General features: G+C 29.5%; 11 protein-coding genes across 11 annotated transcripts; 5 read left to right on the top strand and 6 right to left on the bottom strand. All coding sequences in view use genetic code 12, as the record gives it.

Annotated features, from left to right (window-relative positions):
* Nucleotides 1–2,341: 2,341 nt before the first annotated feature.
* Nucleotides 2,342–3,469, top strand: SIM1 (SUN family protein; the record flags this gene model as incomplete). Its single annotated transcript, XM_051758236.1, has 1 exon — nt 2,342–3,469. One exon carries the CDS (start codon nt 2,342–2,344, stop codon nt 3,467–3,469), a length of 1,128 nt encoding a protein of 375 aa, XP_051613814.1.
* Nucleotides 3,470–4,709: 1,240 nt separating this feature from the next.
* KGF55_003441 (uncharacterized protein) lies at nt 4,710–5,303 on the bottom strand (the record flags this gene model as incomplete). Its single annotated transcript, XM_051758235.1, has 1 exon — nt 4,710–5,303. The coding sequence occupies one exon, from the start codon at nt 5,301–5,303 to the stop codon at nt 4,710–4,712; it is 594 nt and encodes a 197-aa protein (XP_051613813.1).
* A 196-nt stretch (nt 5,304–5,499) lies between these two features.
* YBP1 (Ybp1p) lies at nt 5,500–7,551 on the top strand (the record flags this gene model as incomplete). The annotated part of the gene is made up of 1 exon (XM_051758234.1): nt 5,500–7,551. The coding sequence occupies one exon, from the start codon at nt 5,500–5,502 to the stop codon at nt 7,549–7,551; it is 2,052 nt and encodes a 683-aa protein (XP_051613812.1).
* Nucleotides 7,552–7,608: 57 nt separating this feature from the next.
* Nucleotides 7,609–8,979, bottom strand: HPC2 (Hpc2p; the record flags this gene model as incomplete). Its single annotated transcript, XM_051758233.1, has 1 exon — nt 7,609–8,979. One exon carries the CDS (start codon nt 8,977–8,979, stop codon nt 7,609–7,611), a length of 1,371 nt encoding a protein of 456 aa, XP_051613811.1.
* Nucleotides 8,980–9,619: 640 nt separating this feature from the next.
* Nucleotides 9,620–10,270, bottom strand: KGF55_003438 (Rab family GTPase; the record flags this gene model as incomplete). The annotated part of the gene is made up of 1 exon (XM_051758232.1): nt 9,620–10,270. One exon carries the CDS (start codon nt 10,268–10,270, stop codon nt 9,620–9,622), a length of 651 nt encoding a protein of 216 aa, XP_051613810.1.
* Nucleotides 10,271–10,551: 281 nt separating this feature from the next.
* On the top strand, nt 10,552–10,950 carry KGF55_003437 (uncharacterized protein; the record flags this gene model as incomplete). The annotated part of the gene is made up of 1 exon (XM_051758231.1): nt 10,552–10,950. One exon carries the CDS (start codon nt 10,552–10,554, stop codon nt 10,948–10,950), a length of 399 nt encoding a protein of 132 aa, XP_051613809.1.
* A 199-nt stretch (nt 10,951–11,149) lies between these two features.
* On the top strand, nt 11,150–13,864 carry KIP1 (Kip1p; the record flags this gene model as incomplete). The annotated part of the gene is made up of 1 exon (XM_051758229.1): nt 11,150–13,864. The coding sequence occupies one exon, from the start codon at nt 11,150–11,152 to the stop codon at nt 13,862–13,864; it is 2,715 nt and encodes a 904-aa protein (XP_051613808.1).
* Nucleotides 13,865–14,294: 430 nt separating this feature from the next.
* On the top strand, nt 14,295–16,247 carry KGF55_003435 (E3 ubiquitin-protein ligase; the record flags this gene model as incomplete). Its single annotated transcript, XM_051758228.1, has 1 exon — nt 14,295–16,247. One exon carries the CDS (start codon nt 14,295–14,297, stop codon nt 16,245–16,247), a length of 1,953 nt encoding a protein of 650 aa, XP_051613807.1.
* Nucleotides 16,248–16,559: 312 nt separating this feature from the next.
* On the bottom strand, nt 16,560–18,794 carry RRN11 (Rrn11p; the record flags this gene model as incomplete). Its single annotated transcript, XM_051758227.1, has 1 exon — nt 16,560–18,794. The coding sequence occupies one exon, from the start codon at nt 18,792–18,794 to the stop codon at nt 16,560–16,562; it is 2,235 nt and encodes a 744-aa protein (XP_051613806.1).
* A 419-nt stretch (nt 18,795–19,213) lies between these two features.
* On the bottom strand, nt 19,214–20,920 carry HSP60 (chaperone ATPase; the record flags this gene model as incomplete). The annotated part of the gene is made up of 1 exon (XM_051758226.1): nt 19,214–20,920. One exon carries the CDS (start codon nt 20,918–20,920, stop codon nt 19,214–19,216), a length of 1,707 nt encoding a protein of 568 aa, XP_051613805.1.
* Nucleotides 20,921–21,457: 537 nt separating this feature from the next.
* CRZ2 (Crz2p) lies at nt 21,458–22,693 on the bottom strand (the record flags this gene model as incomplete). The annotated part of the gene is made up of 1 exon (XM_051758225.1): nt 21,458–22,693. The coding sequence occupies one exon, from the start codon at nt 22,691–22,693 to the stop codon at nt 21,458–21,460; it is 1,236 nt and encodes a 411-aa protein (XP_051613804.1).
* Between the last annotated feature and the right edge of the window lie 1,269 nt (nt 22,694–23,962).

Below are 23,962 nucleotides of genomic sequence, written 5' to 3'. Positions count from 1 at the left end.
AGATTAAATAATTTACACTAAATCGTATGGCTTTAACAAAAACAATAAAGAAAGGGTAAATCATTGAGACAAAACTAACAATATGAATGTTACCAATATGTATGCCCCACCTCGTTAAGAAAATAACGGTAGGTTTAGAGTAAAGATTGTTATAAAGTGATAAGGTTCCACAAAAACCCCTATTCATTTAGATTTCAAATTCTTTTTTAAATTTTGCAACAAATAAACGTCAAAAGTGGTCAATTGCAAAAATTTCGTTATCAATATATTGGCAAAACTCCTCTTTTTTTGAAAACTTTTGGTCGCCTTAAACGATATGGCTCTACTCTTTGAAACAATCAATTAATCAATCTGACTAAAACATTCTCATGAAACTATAGATTCTGACCTTTCATCAAATAATTTATCTTTTTGTACACTTTTGACGAAACGGCACAAAATCTTGAAGTTTCATTTTAAGTTAAATTAATTGCATAAACTAAAAAATTTTAACCCTCCATACACATGAAAAAATTTCAAATTGATTAGCCATAACCATTCCAATAAATCGTACAATAGACTTCGATTCATGATAATTTATCCAAAATTGTATGAAAAGTAAATAGAGATCAGGTTTGCTATTTGAAATGAAAAAACACATTCTGTTAGAGTCCCTGAAAAATTAAAAGGGAATGAGGTACACAAGCTCGTCACCAACTCTATTTCAAATTAAAGTAAAAATTTGGAAAACTGAATATGATCCATTTGCTTGTGAACTACATCAGGGCGTTCATTAAATTTCAAAAAAATTTTATTACCACTTATCATCAAAGGTGAAAAACTATTTGAAAAAAAATTTGGTAGATGAATACACTACCTTCTATTTCACTGAAAAAAAACGAATTTACTATCGGTATCACGTGTATTTTAGCTCGAAATTAAACTGATTTATGTAAATCAACTTTAATATTTCAAGTTTTGAGCTTACTAAAACTTCTATAACAATTGAGAGGTTAGACTTTATCAAACTGAGGAGAAAGAGCAGTAAACCAGATTAATTGATAATCAAATTTATACCTTAGAAAATACAAATTTCTGAGATCATTTATGTTAAACTTTCTACTGAAAATCCAAGAGTTATATCAGGCAGGTGACTGACTCCTCGTAAATTAGACTAAGTTTCGTAACCTTTTACTTTTAAAACTTAACCTCAGGTACACGATTATTTCAAACTACCAATTGATCTCTAGAAATCTTCAGCGAATTAGATTTGAAAAAATAATAAATTATTATATTTCATATCTCTTTGAAAAAGAAAATATCATCAAATCTTTTCAACATTCTATTTTATGTCAATATTATTGAGTAGACTAATAAGGCATGTGATACAGAGATTTAAAGTTTTGAAATAATATTAATGGCAAGAAAATATTGAATTAATCAAATGACTTAAAACAGATAATTAATTGATGATTTATTTTTTATTTGAACCCTTTGATATATTAAAATTCTTTTTATTATTTAAACTCGCTTCGAATTGTGAAGTTCAGTACTAAAATTGTGAATTATGCTAATTACAGTTAAATTAATCGTTGCCTTTCCGTTGTAAAGTAGGGCCGTGTCATTCAATTTTATTGCTTTTTTTTATGCGATATTCAAAACACCTTTTTTTAAAAGAAAAAAACTTATCGTGTACTACTATGATTCGTACCTTGAAAATTATATTATGTATGCATGTATATGTTTGTTTCAATTTTTTCTCTTTCTTTTAAATAATAGGTCTCCTTTTTTTTCTTTTAATTTAATTTAATTTTAATTTTAAGATTGTAAGATTTTGAGTTTCTTTTTTAATGTATGAGATCTGGACTGAGTCTAGAATTGATAGTACAAAATACTGTATATAAACAATACACAAAACTTAAGATCTCATACATACAATAGTTAGTTAATTTTTTAATATACACTAATACTAGTATTGTGTAACTCAATATTTGACAAATTAAGTTAATTAAAAAATAAACAAATTAAAATAATAATCAAAATAATAATAAAAAATTTTCAACACAATATGAAATAATACAAATAATATAAATATGATTTATTTTGCTATTTAAGCTTTTCTTCTGTCTTTTTTTTTGATTTTGACATATTTATATCAATTTATTTATCCAAGTCAATCATTAGTTTTTCAAAAACTTTCATATAAATTTATTACACTCATTTAAGTTTTCATTAATAACGTTTAACGTATTAATTCCAACTATCGTCTTTCATTAAGTTTTTTTAAATATCCAAATTTATATCAAAAGTTTTATTTTAAATCTATACATTCCTTTAATCAAAAACTATTAATTATTAAGAAATGAAATCATCAATCTTTACTATTTTAACTTTAGCAGCTTCATCATTAGCTGCTCCAGCTCATCAACATCATCATCATCAACAAGAAAAAAGAGCAATTGTCACTAAAGTTGTTTATGTTGATTCAAATGGTAATACTGTAACTGGTCCAACTGCTTCAGCTGTCCCAAAAATTGCTGAAGTTTCTACTTCAGCTGTTCCAACTGAACAACCAGAAACTACTTCAGAATCTTCTTCATCAAAATCATCTCCAAGTACTGAATCAGCTCCTCAACAAAGTGGATCATCAAATTCAAATTCAGGTTCAGGTTCAATTTCAGGTGATTTATCAGCTTTTTCAAATCCTTCAAAAAAATTCCAAGATGGTGTCTATTCTTGTGATACTGTTCCAACTGGTCAAGGTGTTATTGCCATTGATTGGATTTCAGGATTAAATGGTGGTTGGTCAACCATTATGAATTCAAATGGTGATACTTCATCAACTTGTAAAGATGGTTATTATTGTTCATATGGTTGTCAAGCTGGTATGTCAAAAACTCAATGGCCATCCGAACAACCAAGTAATGGTATTTCAGTAGGTGGTTTATTATGTAAAAATGGTAAATTATACAGATCAAATCAAGATGAAGATTATTTATGTTCATGGGGTGCTAATAATGTTGAATTTGAATCAAAAATTTCAAAAGATGTTGCTATTTGTAGAACTGATTATCCAGGTTCAGAAAATATGAATATTCCAACTTTATTAGAAGCTGGTGGTTCAGCTCCAGTTTCAGTTGTTGATTCAGATAATTATTATAATTGGAGAGGTGGAAAAACTTCAACTCAATATTATGTTAATAATGCTGGTGTTTCAATTGAAGATGGTTGTATTTGGGGTGAAGCTGGTTCAGGAGTTGGTAATTGGGCTCCAGTTGTTTTAGGTGCTGGTACTACTGGTGGTAAAACTTATTTATCATTAATTCCAAATCCAAATAATCAAGAAAAACCAAATTATAATATTAAAATTGTTGGTGATAATGTTAATGGAAATTGTAAATATGAAAATGGTCAATACAATGGTGCTGGAACAGATGGATGCACAGTTGTGGTTAACCTGGGGAAGGCAACTTTTCAATTTTACAACTAGTTAGCTAGTTAGTTGGTCCTAGTATTGAGTTTGTCAATTCTTAAAGTTCACGAATCATGTTTTCATCAAATTCAATAATTTGATCACAAAATTGATTCTTTATAGAATTTATTATACCCAAATTGTTTTTCTTCTTGGAATTTTACAAATTTCAATAGTATTGTTCTAAAAATTTCGTTGTTTTAATATATACTTAGTGTTTTGAATTATCTTTGGTATTTTTGTAAAGTGATACTCTTGATCTCTCAAAATCTTTTTTTTGAATTTTGATAAATTTTGGTTTCAGATAGTGCTACCAAGTGGGGTACCTTGGCGATACCAAAGAAAAATCTTTACCGAAACAAGATGGTAGAGTTATATCGAAGAATTCTAATAGACAATTAGACAGTATTTGTATAACCAAGATCTTGTAAAAGCAATTTACAAATATACTATGAACACGCCACAATTAGAATTTAATTAATTGATGGATCGAAGGATCGATAACTTTAAATTTTTTTATCAAGATAAATGTTACACAAAATCAAGTGATAACTTGACTAAGATTGAATCAACAGTACTGTTAGGTGAAGTAAACGCATGTGTATGAACCTTCGGTTGATGGCTCAAAGATCATGAATATAGGTCTCATCATCGTTTAACAATGTCAATTTTTGAACATTTACACATCAGTATTTGACCATTAAATTCAGAGAGTGATCGTCAACTCTTTACATTTAACATTTAAGGCTACAGATGTCTGTTCATCATACTGAGGTTGAATCGTGCCAGTGATAGTTTTACCCCAGTAGACTTTATTTCAAGGGATTGACGTTCAAATTGATTACTGATTGTTTATCTACTCCAGGTTTCAAATTCAGGAACTAGCGAGATATGACTAAGGACAAATATATACATTATACTAAAATAGAACCTAACCAACATCTTTAGTTTAACCTTACTTCGTCGAAATTTGCTCTATTAAAGTTCTAAATGTATTAACAGGACGAAATAGAAAAGCAGATTGGAAACCAGGATAATCGATGAACATGTGGTTTCTGATGTAAACATTTATCGACCATTGAACCAGACTCTGATTATAAGAAACAACACTTGAACCAATTTATGTTGAACACGGCAGCTATTTCGATCAGTTTCTCATCAAAATAAATGCATTCTCAACACCAGCGACCATTAACAACTGTTTGGGTGATTATTCCAAATGTTAAAAGCTGATCTGATAATCCCTCTTAAACTTGTTTCAACCAAATGCAACTGTATTACAATAACTAATAATTAATTCATTATTAGTTTTAAATGCATCATATAATTCACCAATTTTTTCATCAGGACTTGGCAGAAATGAATTTTGTAAATATAAATGTAAAGTTTTTAATTTTAATTTTTTACATAAAAATTTATTAATTGTTGAAATTGTTTGAAATGATGATATTTTAAATATATTTGGTTCAATTTGATTTGTTGATCCAATTGATTGAAATCTAATGTTTATCTTAATTACGGGTTCTGAGCCTTTCGTTTGCTCTTGAGATATTCTGTCTTGTTTGGTAGGACTAACATCATGAATTTTGACTTGATCCTTTTGCGGTAGTTTCTCCAAAATCAATGATGTTGACAATGGTATTTTACTTTCAACATGACTAGTATCATCTTCAATTTGTTGAGGTTGCAGTTGAGGTTGTGATTGTGATTGCGATTGTAATTGTAAGTGCGATTGATCTTCAGACTGAGCTTGATCCTTTATCAGTAGCTTTTTTAAACTTTCTAACGAAGCATTAGAAGATGAATCATCTTCGTCATCATCATCTGAATCAGATTGTTTAATATATGACATTTAAAAATCATTAAATATTAGAACACTTCAATGTAAATGTTCTAGAACGGCTTTTCAAAATTCTAATCGCGTTTATCCATAAACCGTTAAAAAAGTGATTAATATACGCAACTGTGATAAAATTCAAAATTCTTTACAACTTACTTCAAACAACATCAAGAGAGGTCTCCAATTAAAATAACTGTACTTAGAACTCATGACAGACCAAACTGAGACACCAGCATCACTAGATGTTTCTGATGATGAATCAAGTGAAACTACTTTAAGTGAGTCATTACCATTCCCTAAAATCATTGAAAATTTGAGAAATGGAGCAAAAGATGCAATTGAAACAAAGGATTATTTTTCATATGACACGTTAATTGAAATATATTTAGATGATGTATCAAAATATTCCAATGAAGAAAAAGAAGAAATAATGACAACATTATTAGAAATTTTTAAAGAAAATGATACATTAGTTTATGAAATTGGTTGGGATATACCAAGTTTAATATTACCATATGTTGAATCTGATTATCAATTTACTAATGGAATTAGAAGTTCACCATGTGTTTATAAAATTTTAAAAATTTTTGAATTATTAGCAATAAAAGGAAATCCAAAAGAATTACTTTTAAAAAGTTGTGAAATATTAAGTAATTTACAATTAAATGTTGATAATGATTCATATGAAAATACTGAAATTTCAAATAAAGAAAAATTTTTTGAAATTAAAATATATTGTATTGTTGAATTAATTGATTCATCAGTTAGAAAATTTGCAAATTTATATCCCTCAAGAATTTTAGCAATGATAATTACATCATTTATAAATCTTATAAATAATTTAGATTATCTGGAAATTACAACTCATACAGTTTATCAATTTGTGCTAAAAAGATGTTATAGTTTTGTAAGAAATTATCATAGACCTGCAATACCAGAAAAATCCAAGAATGAATATTCAAAAAAAGAACTTGAAAAAATAATTGGAGATGAAGATTTTTTAATACGAAAGTTACTTACTGGGTTTATTACAAATATAATATATATGGCCACAGCAAAACATTCGGAACAATTAGCTTTAAGTCATTTTCATTACTTACAAAAGAAACAAAATAAACCAGTACAAGAAACAGAGTTTGACAATATAATTTTACAAAGATATGTTGAGCTTTCATATCTGTTTGATTTATACTTGGGTCATCTATTTGAAGATTTAGTGAAGAGCACTAGAAATTTCTTTCAAAAATTAGAGGAAGATACTAATGATGATAATGATACAGAAGTACTATTTGAAAAATGTGTTGTTGATTATCAATCAAATTTATACACAAATATTGTTAATCAAGCCGTTAGTAAAATACATGATTCAAAATTAGGTGAATTCATTTTATATACTTACAAAATTTCGTCTTCACATGAATTTGAAAACCCAAAAATTACTTTAACTGACGCTATACAATTGACAATCAAACTAATAGTTCCTCAAATGGTTCAATCTTCGTTTGTCCATATTACGTTACAAGATTGTTGTATATTTTGGGTTTGGTATGCATTAGAACAAAATAATACAGAATCCTTAAAATTAGAATTAGCTACAATTCCTAAAAATGTTTTGATTACATTTTATCAAACTATATTATTTGTCATCATAACTATAGAATCTACTATATTTAATTATATGGCTTTTACTTTATTGACAAAATTATTAATATTAAGTCCAGAAGATATTGGATATGATTTCATAAAGGATTCAATTGAAAATTGTCCATATGAAAAAGTAAGACCGTTTTTGATTGGAATTTATAAAGAATTAATTTTAAAATTGAAAAATCCAGATGAAGAATTAAATGAATTATCAAATATTTCATTAAAAGATGCACCAAATTTACCACCGAGAAAAGAATCTAATCTGAAGTCAAATAAATATTATAGATTCGATGAAGATCGATTACATGATATTTTAGAATGGGTTTTAATTGCTCAATCTAATGCATTTATACAAAATTTAGATGGTTCAGATAAAGTGAATGAGAATGATATAAAGATTGATCCAACAAGATTATCTACATTAGCTTCTGTTTTAAACTTGTTAGTTGCAATCAGAAAGGATCCAATATTCATTGCCAATAAGGAAAAGATTGATAGAATTTTAAACAGCGTTGAAAAAAATATTAAAATAATTAATGAAACATCGTCGAATCAATTTGAAAAGAATGCAGCTGGTATGCTCGAGTTAACTGTGGATAGAATTAAAGAGTAACAGCTATAAATAATTTCGTGTAGATGTATATAGATTAATAATATAATACTCTAAATGCTATTTCTTTTTTGAACTTTTTTTACTACTTGTTCTATCATCAATTAAAGGACCCCAATAAACAAAAAATCCTTCTTTAGTAGTTGAAATTTCTTCTTCCATTTGTAATTCGAAATCATCAATAAAAGGATCTTCAAAATCATATTTACCAACTTTTCTAATCATTTTAATTTCATGTTGTCTAACTAATTGTTCTTCAGTTAATTCTTTTCCCTTTTGTTGTTGTTGTTGATGTGATGTAGGTTTTTCTTTTTCATCATCATCATCATTATCATCATCTACTTGATCATCATCTTCTTCATCATCTATCATATCATCAATTATATCTATGGCAGATTTAGCATTTGGATGAATTGTTGACCAACCATATTTTTCTTCAGCTAATTTTAAAACATTTACAACAACTTCAGCTTTACCTGGTTGAGGATTTTTTGGATCTAATAATGGAATATTTAATGCAATAATAGGTGTTTCTGGTTTATTTGTTGCTGATTGTTTATCAGTTAAAGAAAGCTGTTTTCTTTCGTTGGAGCTGGTACTAGTTTTAGATGGGGTTGTAGTAGTTGTTGGTTTTTCAGATTCAGTTTCAATTACTTCTACTTCTTCTTCATCTTCTTCTGGATTTAAAAGATCTATTACAGTTGGAGCACTTAGTTTAACAGGTGGACCTTTATTTTCTGATTTTTCAGTCGTCATTCCAGAATGAATACCTTTTTTTACAGGTTGAACATTAACAATATCATTTTTTAATTTCGATGTTATGATTGGTGATTGTTGTAGTTCTCCATTAGTAACTTTACGACGTTTATTATCATTGGTACTTGATCCATTTTTTCTTTTGATTAAATTATGATTCATCAAAATATCAGCCAGCTGAGATGGAGTTAATGGAGTATGTGATCTGTTTAAATCATCATCATCATCATTATTTATTATGGAATTGATTGAAGTTTTACTTTTGGGTTTAGGAGCTGTAATTGGACCTAATTGAAAAGAAGTTTGAAATTTTTTTATTTGTGATGTTAGTGAAGCTGATGGAGATCTTGAAATTGATCTTGATCGATTATGATTTTTAGATGAACCATTTGTAGATGGTGAATTTGTAACATTTGTAACTAATCTATTTTTTAGTAGTAATGTGTTTGAATTTGATGATTGTTCAATTGGTTCAGGTGTTTCTTGAGCGTCAAAGGTAGTCTGATATTTTGATAATAGCCTTTTCAATGATGATTGCTTTAATTCTTTAGGATCTTTTGCTACTTTTGGAGCAGGTGGTTTTGGCTGTAGTTTTACTAAATTATTTGTATCAGAATCATTTGTGTTTGAAGATAATAATGATGAAATTGAAACATTTTTATTTCTCAGACTCATTATATTGAATTGAAGATGTGCAATGATTGATATGACTTCTGAAGCAGTATAATTTCTAATGAAATCAAGCTTGGTTTATGAATGTGTGTGTTATTATGATTTTGGTTGAAATATTTGGTTGCAAAATTTATTGTATGTTTATTTTTATTTATTGAGTGTATGATATATCTCTTTAATAGATGGAAATATTGTATCAAAAACTAAGATGATAGATAATTTACTTTGTTGAGAGTGGGTTGGAAAGTGCGTGATAATCCTATTTACTATAGGAAAGTGTTTGTGTATAGTAATAAAGTGCGTGTGCGTAAAACACTATTCTTAACAGAGAAGACAATCCAATTTAAGAAGCTAACCCTCTCTTAGTTAAGAACTTGCTCAATGTTTGAGGAATGTTCTAATAAAACTTTGTATAAAAATTCAAAACATTTTTTCTGTTGTAATTTGAAAGAGAGAGAAAGAAAGAGAGAGACAAAGCGAGAAAACGACTGAGAATAAAATAGATCGTTTGGTAGCGGAGAAGTCTGATCTTGACTAGCACTTTAAAAATCATTATGCTTTATAGTAATACCTGTATTGACAATTGACTGTATGCTACTTACTTACTCGTTACTAGATGTTCTTATAGGATTATGATAAAGTCTCAACAGCATGAGCTTGAACTTTGATTATTTTCATTATTTTCAATTGTAATGTCAATAGTTTCAGGTTGATTTTTATTACTCAATTCTCCATTTTCAATAGTTTCATCATCATTATTAAAATCAGGTAGAGATTGAGCAATTTTTTTAAATAATAATTTAACATTATGATTTGCTTTTGTTGAAGTTTCAATAAAAAATTTGGAACCTGTTTTTTGATGTAAATTCTCCACATCTTCAATACTTACTTGTCTTTTATCATTTGCTAAATCTGATTTATTCCCAACTAATACAATTATAACATCATCTCCTCTTTCAACTTTTACATCATGTATCCATTTATCTAAATTTAGAAATGATTTTTTATTTGTAATATCATAACATATAACTGCAACATGAGAATCACGAATATATGAAGGTATTAAAGATCGAAACCTTTCTTGTCCTGCAGTATCCCATAATTGTAACCTAATTGTTTTACCTTCTTCAAGATACATTGTTTTACTTAAAAAATCTATACCAATTGTTGTTGCATATGTTTCATCAAAAGTATCATACATAAACCTCGTTATTAATGATGTTTTACCAACACTTTGGTCACCTAAGAACACTATTTTGTACTTCTTTAGTATATTTGTTTTATCTGAACTCATTTGAATATTGCTTTTTTAATGTATATATGAATATGATATTTCGAACTCCAATGAGAAATAATAAAGTATATGAAGGATCTTGAATATCAACTACTGATCTTGTTTAATTTCAATTCAATGTAATGAGCGTGGTAAGTCTTGATTTATTATTGTATTTGATCTCTTTGTTAAAATGCATTGATCTAATTTGGATTTCAAAAGAAAAACGCAAGTGAGAAAATTGATTAAGATATTTGTACGACCATATTAATTTCAACCATCGTTTCAAAGCTTACCAAAATATGGATGATGCAGAATTAAATGCCATAAGACAAGCTAGGCTAGCTGAATTACAAAAGAATGCATCTGGGGGACTGTCAAGTCCAGGTCCTCAACAACAGCAACAAGCATCAGCATCAAATGATATGACACAGGCGATACTATCCAGAGTTCTAGAAACGGAAGCCAGAGAAAGATTGAGTAGAGTTAGAATAGTTAGACCTGATAGAGCACAAGCGGTAGAATCATATATCTTAAAGTTGTATTCGATGGGTCAAATCAATAGAAAATTAAGTGAAAAGGATGTTGTTGAGATTCTAGATGGTATAAGTAGGGATAGTCAACAAAAGCAATCATCAAAGATTGTTTACGATAGAAAGCAAACCTTGGATGATGATGATGAAGATGATTTCTTCGATTAAGTAGTAGGTGATAGAGATGTACTTACTTGATGGAAATACTAATATACGATGAAGCTAATGTATTACGACACTAAAATTTATTAGTCTCTTGTTTTTGTGCAATTATTGTTCACGTAAATTTTGTTTGTTTATGTTTTCTGTAAAAAAATAGCAGCACTTTAGTTTAGCAAATACTTTACAACCACTAGTATCTCAAAAGATGTCAAATATTCAGGTCGTTGTACGATGTCGAGGGAGAAACACTCAAGAAATAGAAGCCAAATCCCCGATTGTGGTAGAGATGGCTGATGACAATTTTTCCTCAGCCGAACCTTTTGTTACAATAAACAATTTATCTACATCAACCTCAAACACAAACATTAGAAGAAGTTCTAGCTCTTTCAACAAATCAATAAATAACCAATTAGATGTCACACATCCATCTGTAAATTCAGCTAATAAAAAAACATTCAAATTTGATGAAATTTATGGATCTCAGGCAGATCAAATATTATTATACTCAAATGTTGCTTTACCTTTATTAAGAGATTTCATTGATGGAATAAATGTTACAATACTAGCTTATGGCCAAACTGGAACAGGGAAAACTTACACTATGTGCGGATTAAATGATACAAACATTGATTTAACACCAGTCCCAGAAATAGCAGGAATTATACCACGACTATTATCTCAATTATTTCAAATACTAAATAATGAAGCATTAGATAGCGATTACATTGTTAAAATGTCATTCTTAGAAATATACAACGAAGAACTAGTTGATTTACTACTGCATCAAAATAAAAAACTTAGAATTCATGAACAAGTTAATCCAACAACCAAATCAAGCCCAAATGCAAATAATATTACCTCAAAATCAATTTCAATTCAAAACTTATCGGAATTCACCGTTAGTAGTTACGAGGAAAGTATAAAATTACTACGACTTGGATTAGATAAAAAGAAAATGGCTTCTACAAATTTAAACGAACATTCATCTAGATCCCATACAATATTCGGAATTCAATTATTCAAAAAACATCCAAAAAATGACTCAGTATATCTTTGTTCCAAAATGAACTTAGTGGATTTGGCGGGATCAGAAAACATTGGTCGATCGGGATCAGTTGTCAAAGAAGCTGGTGGTATAAATCAATCATTATTAACATTGGGGAGAGTAATAAATTCATTAAATGATAAGAAAAAATCTCAACATATCCCATATAGAGAATCCAAATTAACTCACATTCTCCAAGATTCGCTTGGGGGAAATACAAAAACGGTTTTAATTGCAACAATTTCACCAGCTCAAATAAATGCATCGGAAACAACTTCAACTTTAGATTATGCTGCTAAAGCTAAAAATATTAAAAATTTACCTCAAAATGGGAACGACTCAGAAGTGTTACTTAAAAAAACTTTGGTGAAACAATTATCAAAAGAAATTGGTCAATTACATATGGATCTAATCGCAACAAGAAATAAAAATGGTGTTTATTTGAATCCGGATAATTATGATCGTTTAATAAAAGAGAATGAATCTTCAAAAACAGAATTGAAGGAGAATCTGTTGAAACTTGAACTGTTAACCAAAAAATTTGAGAGTACAAAATCTAATTTAGAATTGAGTAAGATAGAGAATTCGAACCTACAAGATGAAAATGTTAAACTAAAACAGAAACTTGAGGAACTTGAGGCTGAACACCAGCAAGATCTTCAGTCTAATACTAGAAAAGACATGATGATTGACTCATTGAACGGAAAGTTGAACCAAATATCACAAAAATCATCAAATTCAGCAGTATTATTGATGAACTTGTTTTCCAACCATTTAAGCTCTTCAATCGATTTGATAAATGATTCATTAAACATACAATCTACATCAGCAGTTTCCAAAAGATTGGATGATCTCCAAAATGAGCTTCAATTGGATGTACAAACTTATACCAACAATTTAAAATTAAAATTACAATCTCATCAAAATGATTTTAAAAATAATGCCGTGGAGGATTTGGGTCAGATGATCAGTTCTGTCGAGGATATGTTGAATGACTTAACTAAATTACAAAAAACAATGCAGATTAATATGAATGAAGCGTTCACAGACTTAAGAATTGCTAATGAGAAACTTTCTGGATTTTTAAAGGATGATAATTTGACGACAGTCCGTGATAAAATTACAGAAAAGCAAAATGAAATGCTTAAAGTCAATTTAAAAATGTTATATGGTAACATTAAAGTTAATGTAAACAACGAAATAGAGAAATGTTTGAAAAATGCCTCATTAAATAGTATGAACATTATTCAGGATATAGTTCATAAAGAGAGAGCTAACGTAATGTCATACGAAGAAAACTGGAAGAATCAAGTTGAAAAAATTTTACCATCAATAGAGAAAGAATTCAACGACTACCATCAAATCAGCAAATCAAACTTTGACCAAGTGAAACAAATCAACGAAATAGGCTCTAGCAAATTGGAAACTATGAAACATGCAGAATTAGATATAGGCTCAGATGAACTTCCAGATGTTTCGAAAATATCACAAATTTCAAAAAATTTAATACTAGATCAACACCTAATTACCAATAATTTGAAAGAAGTCAATGACAATTTAACAAAAATTCAAGAATTTGACGCTAAAAAGGAATTCAGTGTATCTCCCACTCGATCAATGGTTTCTAACCTTAACCAAAATATGCAAACTAATAATGAAATTCTTATACGGTCGAAAAGATCACTATCATTATCACCACAAAAATCTCAGAACTCCACATTAATAGCTCCATTAGATACCATCACTAGTAACAATCTAAGGATGAAATCTCCGTCAAAGATTCCAAAATTTAAAAGACTGGAAACTAATATTACCAATTATCAACAAAACAAAAAGCGTAAAGTTTTCCACCCTCTTGAAAATAATTCATTGTAACAATATATAGTTTTGTAATAATATATAATCTAATTTGTAACATTAAAAATTTATTGGAATGAATTGTAGATTCATTACTTCTGTCTAAGCTGTTGAGCATAGATCTTTTGGCTAAAACTGGTAGCGATCAATGTCGGTGATAAGCTTTACGTATCTTTATGTCAATGTGGAGTTTTATATCAAACATCACTAACACGTATTACTAAAATCGAACAAACAATTAGCAGCATAAAACCATCCAGAAAACAAAAATTCATCAGATTTACATTATCAGGCACTAGTCATCACCACAAACATTGTTCATGAATGACAAAGATCAAAAATGCTCATAAGTAAAACTTACCAATACATGATTGGATATACCATTATATCTTTATCACTACTAAGTTGGTCAATATATGATTCGTTAACAAAATCCTATAACTACATAATGTTTATAATAGAATTCACTGATGGGTTGAAACTAGGAATATTTATAAATTTTATAATTTTCACATTTTTATTATTTAACAAACTACTACAATTAGCATTATTTGGATCCTTAAGAATAATCGAAGTTGAGCATCTTTTTGAAAAACTACCGATTTTTGCAATAAATTTATCATTGAATATGGCTACAGCTGAATCTAATATTATTTTGAATGTTGCGTTAATGGGTATAGCAATGACTTTCAAAATGATTCATATCATTATGTTTGATAGATTGGATTTCTTGACTTTAAAATTGTATAATAAGTTGAATGAAGAAATTGATGAAGAATTTAATTCAAAAGAGAATGAAATTGAAATAAAATACGTAACTTGGTATTATTTAAGTTCAATTAATTTTTGGTTAAATGTGGTTTTAATCTTTTTAGATTTTACTTTCGCTAAATTTTTGGTTTATGACGTATACCAAGGAGTAAATTCAGTGACTTGTTTATTATTCGGGTTCCAATACGCTGTTCAAGGAGTAGAAGCTTTAACCAATTTAGCCAAATTAGCATTGGGATTTTATGAAGTCGTAAATTACAAACTTAAGAAAAATGCAAGAGAAAGAGAAAGGGAATTGGAAGAGACTTTCTTAATGCAAAACGCAGAAACGTACGAAGAAGAAGAAGAAGAAGAAAATATAGATTCAACAATTGATTCAAACACAAGCAATGAAGTATCAACCGAAGATATAGTAGAACCGTCAGGAAATTTGGAAGAAGTTGATGCAGAAGATCCTGAAAATGATTTGATAGATGACGATGATGATGATATTGATTTTGTATGGGAAAATAAACCATACTACAGTAAGGCTATTGATATTTCATCAGCACTTTTGACATCGGTGTCATATTTATGTTTTATATATTTACTCACAATTCAATCTGGATTATCATTACCACTTTCAATGTTACAAGGTACATACTCATCATTGAGAAAAGCCTGGATTCAAATTACTCAGCTCCTAGCATTTATAGAGTCATCCAAGAGGCTAGATACTCAATTACCTAATGCGACTCAACTGGACCTTGAAGAAAACGACAATTTATGTATCATATGTCGTGAAGATATGCATTCTGTTGAAGATTATCAAAGAGTATTCAAAAAGCCACAATCATCTAGAAGATGTGCTAAAAAATTAGAATGTAATCATATTCTACATATGGGGTGCTTGAAAGATTGGCTAGAACGTTCAGATAATTGTCCTTTATGTAGAAGAAAAGTCTTCGGTGGTGCTGAGCCTGCAAATTCAACTACAAACCCTGCTCAAGCTAATCACGATGCACCAAACCATGCGCCACCACTACATCAAATACCCACAAATAACGACATACCGCCACAACAAATGGAAGACCAATCACCAATTCTTCCACGAAATGGTGATTCTGCAACTACGACAACTGGAACTTCCACACCAAGAAATATATATAATCACTTTGATATATCTCAATCCAATTTTAGAAGAGTTTCCAATGATGCTATGCATGTGTTAGATCCCGGTGACAGAGAAGAAGATATTTTAAGAAGAGGGAGATTGAATAACGGAAACTATTCTAATGACAGCGAAGATCGAGGCTCACAACATATCATACCCGGAGAAAGATTTGAAATCGATGATACTATCGTAGAATCATCATCACGGAATGACAAGGGATCAAGTTTAATATCTGAACCTTCTCATATGCGAAGTTCCAATCTCACACCGACTCCAACATCAGCCACACTAAACACAAATTCATCACTATCGGATTTCCAAACTATACATCTACCAAGTTCCGCTCTTCTCCCTCCGGATTGGGTTCTACTACCATTAGAAAGAATTAATAATGAAACGGACCAGGATGTGAAATATATGGTGAGTTTGACGAATGAAACACTGGCCAAGTTGAGAATAAGGCATAACGATAGGTGAAGTAAAATTTTTCCAAGTCTAAAAACTTACGCTGTATAAAGTTGAATAATGTAATATATATATTTACGAGTGATGTAATGTTTTATAAATTTTATCGCGAGTATAAGTTTATTAAACAAATCTAAGTTATATACCGATCATCAACTGTAAAGTATGCTTTCAGTCGTCGCTTTTAGTTTGAATTTGACCCTGATTGGAATAATTCAAGATTATTTCTTCGTTGATCTGAATACTCATCTGAAATTTTATCACTTTTGCCTTTGATGTCGTCAATCATTTGCGAATTCAAGTTTTACTTTGATCATATAAATTCTAATCGTCTATGTCATCTGACTCAATCTCACTCCAACCGTCAAACTCATCCATTTTACCATCACTCTCATCTATAGCAGTCGTGATCGCAGAACTCATCACCGATTCTTCTTTCGAAGTCGATTCATTAATGTAATTGTCTTTAGTTTCTTGTTGAGTATCATTAACTAATTTTGCTGGTGGATTTGAAACTTCTGAGGTTTCATCAAGATCTGACTCAATTTCTGCCCACTCATCTTCGTCAGATACATTATTCTTCTCTTCTTCATACTTATGACTCGGTTTGTTAGTCTCGTGTAAAAGGCCATTTTTCAAATCAACTTCAAAATCAACATCATCTGCACCATTTGGTAATGAATTCTCTATTTTCTGAACAGGTCTAGGCGGGGCTTCATCATCAGAATTAGCATCAGATTTAATTCGAGACCAATCATCTTCTACTCCCTCAAATTCACTATCATCTTCCTGTTTGTGATCAATGACTAAATTTTGCTGTGTTGAGGTATCAATAACTTGACTTCCATTCAATTCTTCTTCCTTGTCGGATTCGATATCACCCCAGTCATCATAATCATCCTCGATATCTTTCTCATTCTCGCCTTCGTTGATAAGTCTGGTATTTGAGTCATCATATATGTTTTTATCGTCGATTTCGAATTCGAATTCGTCACCAAATTCTTCATTACCGAGGATTTTGTTATAGTGGACATCTCCATCAACTGCAGGTTCATCGATATCTCCATCTAGTGTAGGATCAAAATTATCAACAATAGTTTTATCTTCCTCTTCATCAAATAGTGAGCTTGAAGATGATGTTCTTTTTGGTGTCAGCTGTTTAGTTGCTTCAATTCCAACCAAAGTTTCCCTGATATGACTACATTGTTCCTCGATCTCGTCCTCAGGAATACAAAAATTCAATTTCAAGCACATTTCAACATTTTTATCTATCATCTCTTTGTAATTGTCCAAGGTTGCTTCACACTCATTGAATGTTCTGAATTCACTATTTTCCATAGCATGAAATTTCTCTCGGTCATTGATTTGTAGATCATACATGTTTATTGAACTGACCATCAAATTCAAACAACATAATATTGATATAAAATACAATGCCCCTTCGTCATGATAAGGCGGTTCTAATATTAATTCGGATACACGATTTAAGATCTGCACATAAGCTTTTTTCGCAACAAACAAATACCACAATGACGTTAATAAATACAAGGGAGTTAATGTTTTTGTACCAACCCTCCAGGTTGGAGCTAATGATGTTCTATCTGAAATTTCCAAAGCTATTTGATTTCTATAATTGACCAAATAAAATGAATTTAAATAATTGAAAAATTTAGTGATTTTTAGCTCATAAGTTGATGATGCTTTATTTGATAAATTTTTGGATAATTCAGTTAGGATCTCAATACCTAATGGCCATATCAACCTTACATCAACCATGGGGAACCTAATAATAAGACAAAATATATTATACGCAACATCCCAATTTTTACGTAGCATATTAAAGTGCAATAAAGTATTCAAATTATTCAAATGTTTATTTGTTATTGATTCTTTGAATATTTCTTGATTTGGTAAAATTTCCATCCCACTTGACTCAATGATAAATTTGGTCTTGGTGATTGTGTTCTTTGTGTCAAATGCATTAGTTAAATTTTCAATTTCATGAGTTGATCTAATATCATATTCGATATATTTGTCATTAGAATATTCATCCTCATCACTCTCTGATTCGACTCCAGGTATATCTCCATTTAAAATTTGGTTTTCCTGATCTTCTGCATTAAGATTTGGGTTGGCAACTTTTGTATTGAGATATTCTTGAATCGTCAATGTCAATGGATCAACATCAGGTCTTGAACTATCACTGACATTTGTCTCTAAGCCATTATTGTTGTCCTCATTCTTGTTCTTTTTTTCATTTTTTTTGCTTTTCTTTCGTTTGGTCTTCATTTTCCGGTCATCATTCTGCTTGTTCAAATCATAATGCCATATTTCAAAAGTTTCTTCGGGCTTTAATTTCTTATCTAATTCCTTATGAATTATTCGTAAAACTTTACTTTTGACTTTCGGACTAGAGATTTTACACTTTTGAACTTTGTTTAAGGTTTCATAAATTTGATTGTATTTTTTCAATTCAACATATTTCGAAATAATTTGAGTTTGGTTTTGTTTTGATCGTCGATATTTTTTATAATTGTCTGTTATGTCTTCAAATATCATTTACTATGTTATATTACTGGATTCTGTATTAGTGTCATGGTTTTTTCTGTATGATCTGTATGATTGCTACCCTCGAGTTGTCTTAAATTTGTTGAGACAGTTAATGATCCTGGTTTTTCTGTAGTTATTTGCTTCTATTTGATTTTAAATTATGCAACTTACAAAGAAGTTTTTGAATCATCTTGAAACATTGTTTAGACTTGAATTTGTGATGCAATGTGCTACCACATTATGATTTTAACTTAGCAGAGGCTAGTTTCAGTAAGTGTAGCACCCATACGCTATCATAATTTAAGATATTTATTAACTATATACAAGATCTTAAACTAATGGAAATGACATATACTTCTTTACATTTTTCTATTTAATAAATTTGGCGTTCAATCGTTCAACTTTTTAGTGATAATTTTGAAGGTTTATTAAAACATTCCTGGCATACCTCCCATAGGTGGACCACCAGCGCCTGCAGCTGGAGCTGGTTGTGGGGCGTCAACAATTGCACATTCAGTAGTAGCTAATAATGAGGCAACACTTGCTGCATCGACTAACCCATTTTTAACAACTTTGAATGGATCGATAATACCAGCAGCTAACATATCAGTAAATTCACCTTTTGCTGAATCGTAACCAACATTAAATTGTGGTTCATCATAAATTTTACCAACAATAACAGCACCTTCTTCACCTGCATTTTCTATAATTCTTCTGGCAGGTTTTGTAATTGCTGCTTTAATAGTTTCAACACCTAATTTTTGATCAAAATTGGCAGCTTTTTCTTTTACACCATCTAATATTTTAGTAGCTTTAATCAAAGCAGTACCACCACCTGGTAATATACCTTCTTGAACTGCAGCTCTTGTAGCATTTAAAGCATCTTCATATCTATCTTTCTTTTCACCAACTTCAATTTCCGAAGCACCACCTACTTTAATGACTGCAACACCACCGGATAATTTAGCCAATCTTTCTTGTAACTTTTCTTTTTCATACTCGGTAGTTTGAGCATCATCCATTACGGTTCTTATTTGTTCACATCTTTGTTCAAGATTTTCTTTTGAACCTTCACCATTTAAAATAACTGTATCCTCTTTAGTGACAGTAATTGATCCAGCACTTCCCAATTGCTCAATAGTAGCATTTTCTGGTTTAATATCTAATTCTTCAGTAAAAACAGTACCACCGGTTAAAATTGCAATATCACCTAATGTATTTTTTCTATTATCACCGAATCCTGGGGCTTTTACAGCACATACTTGAACTTGACCTCTTAATTTATTTAAAATACATGCAGCTAAAGCTTCTCCATCAATATCTTCAGCAATAATCAACAATGGTCTTCTTGTTTGATTTGATAATTCTAAAGATGGTAAAATATCTTGAATACTTGAGATTTTTTTTTCAGATAATAAAACTAATGGATTCTCAAATTCAACTTTACCAGTTTTAGTATTGGTAATGAAATATGGAGAAATGTAACCACGATCAAATTTCATACCTTCAGTAACTTCTAATTCATCTTCTAAAGTTTTACCTTCTTTAACAGTAATAACACCTTCTTTACCTACTTTTTCCATTGCTGAAGCTAATAAATCTCCAATTTCTTTATCTCCATTAGCTGATATAGTAGCAACTTGAGCAATTTCTTCGGATGTAGTAATATCTTTTTTATTCTTTTGTAAAAATTCAATAACTGCTTCAACTGCAGCTTGTGAACCTCTTCTTAAATCCATTGGATTACATCCTGCTGCTACATTTTTAACTGACTCAGTAAAAATAGATCTACCTAAAACAGTAGCAGAAGTTGTACCATCACCAGCACTTTCATTTGTTTTTGATGCAACTTCTTGTAATAATTTTGCACCTAAATCTTCAAATTTATCTTCTAAAGTTATAGATTTTGCTACTGTTACACCATCTTTAGTAATTTTTGGGGATCCAAATTGTTGTTCAATTAATACATTTCTACCTTTTGGACCTAATGTAACAGATACAGCATCTGCTAATGTATTTACACCTTTTAATAATGCAGCTCTTCCTTCAACTCCAAATTTCAATTCTTTTGATGAAGCGTGACGAACAAAAGTTCTTGTCACACTTTGTAATTGTCTATTATTGACTTTCAACATTTGTTTTTTTGTAATTGATTTTTGGTAAATGTCTTGATTTGAATTGAATCGGGATTCTGAAAAAGTTGAAAAATTCTATTATAAGGTTTGATATATAGAGATGGGTGTGCTAAATGGCAAAAAATTCCAGAATATTCCACTTCGCACCGGGGAGCTTAATTTTCTGTGTAGGTTGTAAATTTTAAAAATAGGTCGATTTGGTAGCAATTTGCTACATGTTTTTGTAAATTTTTATTAGAATTGACCTTAGGTATAATTGATGAAACGTAATTCAAAGGCATGTTCCTTAAATGTTTAAAAAATAAAAGAAGATGAGTAAAAGCATTACCAAAATAATGTTTAATAAGATAGTAGTCAGTGAAGTTTCTCTCTAATAAACGGTTAATTAATGAATTAACTATCACTATTTCAATCAAATCGAGTCTCGTGCTTAAGACAAGTTGTTTGCAATTTTAGGATAAAACCGTTAGACGTTTTGACAGAGCCTTTAAAAGAGACCAATTTCTTATTTAAAAACTTTTACATTTATTAAAAAAATTACTTACTATGTATTAGTTTTCTAATTAATTTGGAATTATCAAAAAACTCATCATTTCCTAAAGATTTGAAATCAATAGAATTAGGTAAAGTATTAAAATTAGTACCAGATTCATTACCACCAGTGGTATTAGAATTTACTGGAATAACCCCATTATTATTATTATTATTTGCTACTTCCAATCTTTTAGCTTCATCCATTAATGGTCTAATACATAACCAACCAGTTTCAGTTCTAAAATGTCTAGATAAAGCATCACTTCTTGCAAATTTTTTACCACAACCCCATTTAGTTATACCATCTTGTAAATAACCTTCACATTTAAAATTTTTAATACCTTGATGTAATACTTCATGTCTTTTTTTATCATGACTTCTTGCAAAAGTTTTTGAACAATATGAACATGGAAAAGGTTTATCTGATGAATGAGTTTTCATATGAGATTTCAAATTGTATGGTTTTTGGAAAACTTTATCACATAATGTACACGGAAATGATTCAGAAATGTCATTTAAATTTGATCCTGGGTTGGTTATTGATGGTAATAAAGGTTTTGTAGTGGAAGTTGTATTATCTTTTCTTTTTCTTCTTTTTCTCTTTAAAGATGGTGAAATAGTATATGAAACTAAAGATGAATAATCTATATTTGTGGTAGATGGAGGTGCTTGAGGTTGATGTTGATAGCCAGGTGGTTGAAGATAAAGTGATGGATGTGTATAATTATAATGTGAGGAAGCAGTTGAAGAAACCGATGAAACTGAACTACTCTTTTCTGAAATTGATGCTGGACTTAAGGGATAACGTTGATCACTGGAGTTATTGGTTTGATTGTGATAGTTATAATGTGTTAATGGATAAGAAGAGGTGCTATATGTTTGTTGTTGTGGTTGTTGTTGAATATATGGATTGTAATGTTGTGAGTAATCTAATACTTGATTATTATTGTTCGAACCACTATAAGGGAAAGTATTTGTAAATAATACGGAAGAATCTTGTGATTGTTGTTGAGGTGTCTGAGTAGCAAATATTGAAGGAAGTGGTTGAGTTTGTTGTGGTTGTGTGTAAGATGATGTGTTTGATTGATTATATTGAGTGTGATAATGTTGTGGTACTTTATAATCATGTGTGAAATTATAATTTAAATTATTGTTATGATGATTATTGTTGATTAAGTTGTGATTTAAATATTGACTGGTGGTTGAACCAACTGATGATGGGGTACTAATTTGTTCCATTATTGACATAATATATGTGGTTTATTTATCTCTGGAGAAAGTTATTTCAAATTAAATCTAGTGTGTAAATCTTTATACCGAGTGAAACATTAATTTATTATGACAATCTGAGGAAGATAAGACAAAAAATCGAATCTGATGATATTGCTGTGATCTATGTTTATTGATGAATGGTGATAAGAATGTTTCATAAAAATTAAGTACTCTTCAACTGAAACAAAAATATAAAAAGAAAAGGTAATATTTTCTTTGATTAAAATGGTTATTATTTATAATCTTTTTATAAAAAATAGTTTACTTACTTTTTAAAAAAATTATGACAATTTTTAAAAATAAAAAAAACCAAAAAACTAAAAAAAAGTGGAAATAAAAAAATTAAATTTTATTTAGTATATTTGTTACACAAACTTAGTTTTTTATTATTGGCTATGCCAAGACTTTTCTTAAAAAAAATAAACGAATGATATGTCAAATCGGTGATTAAGGATTTGTTTACTTCAATAATTGAATAAAAGCCACTAAGTAGAGGAGAATGAAGATTTGGTGAAAGTTTGTTTGAGCTAGAGTTGAAAGAAAAGAGATTATTTGAAAGTTTAGAATCATATAACTAGGAGTAAAATTTGTATAAAAAAATTCTAAAAATAATTAAAGAATGAAGCATGTGGAAAAAAATATAAAATGTCTGATTGTTTTTTTTATTTTTTTTTTTAATTCAATTCAAACCAATAATATTGTAAAGATAAACCTCTCTTATTTAGTCTTATTAATTTTAAATAGGTTAATTTTAATTATGATCAGTCTTATTGCCTTGTTCTAGTTAAAAGGTATAATTTATTTTGTTAATTAATTGATTTAAAGTAACATAATTTGCTCATTTATACTATTGCTTCTTATGGTGAAGCATTATTGTTTATCTTACAAACTTAATGTAATGAAACTTGAAATACCGATATTCTTGGCATGGCTTAACTTGTTTCTTTATGTGTTTTTATTCACCTGTTTTTTTGTTTATTTTTCATAATTTTACGATATAAATTAAAGTACCTGATTTATTTTTCTTGGCTTTCGTATCTTACTTATGCGATCTCCCCCACTGATTTCTTGGCTGATGATGTATTTACTTTTAAATCTATTTTTTGATCACCGAATGTAGAGAAACCCATATCTTGTAATGATGAACTCAAAACTTCCTATAAACTTCTATTTTTTTATTTATTCCAATCATTCCTTTATGACAATTTTGTTGGTTACTGTTATTTGCGGTATTTT

This window comes from Candida pseudojiufengensis, assembly GCF_024610245.1.
Source record: "Candida pseudojiufengensis strain CBS 10847 chromosome Unknown scaffold1, whole genome shotgun sequence".
NCBI classification, from domain to species: Eukaryota; Fungi; Ascomycota; class Pichiomycetes; order Serinales; family Debaryomycetaceae; genus Lodderomyces; species Lodderomyces pseudojiufengensis.
Note: the sequence above shows the minus strand (reverse complement) of the source record. Positions and strands in the feature narration are given on the sequence as shown.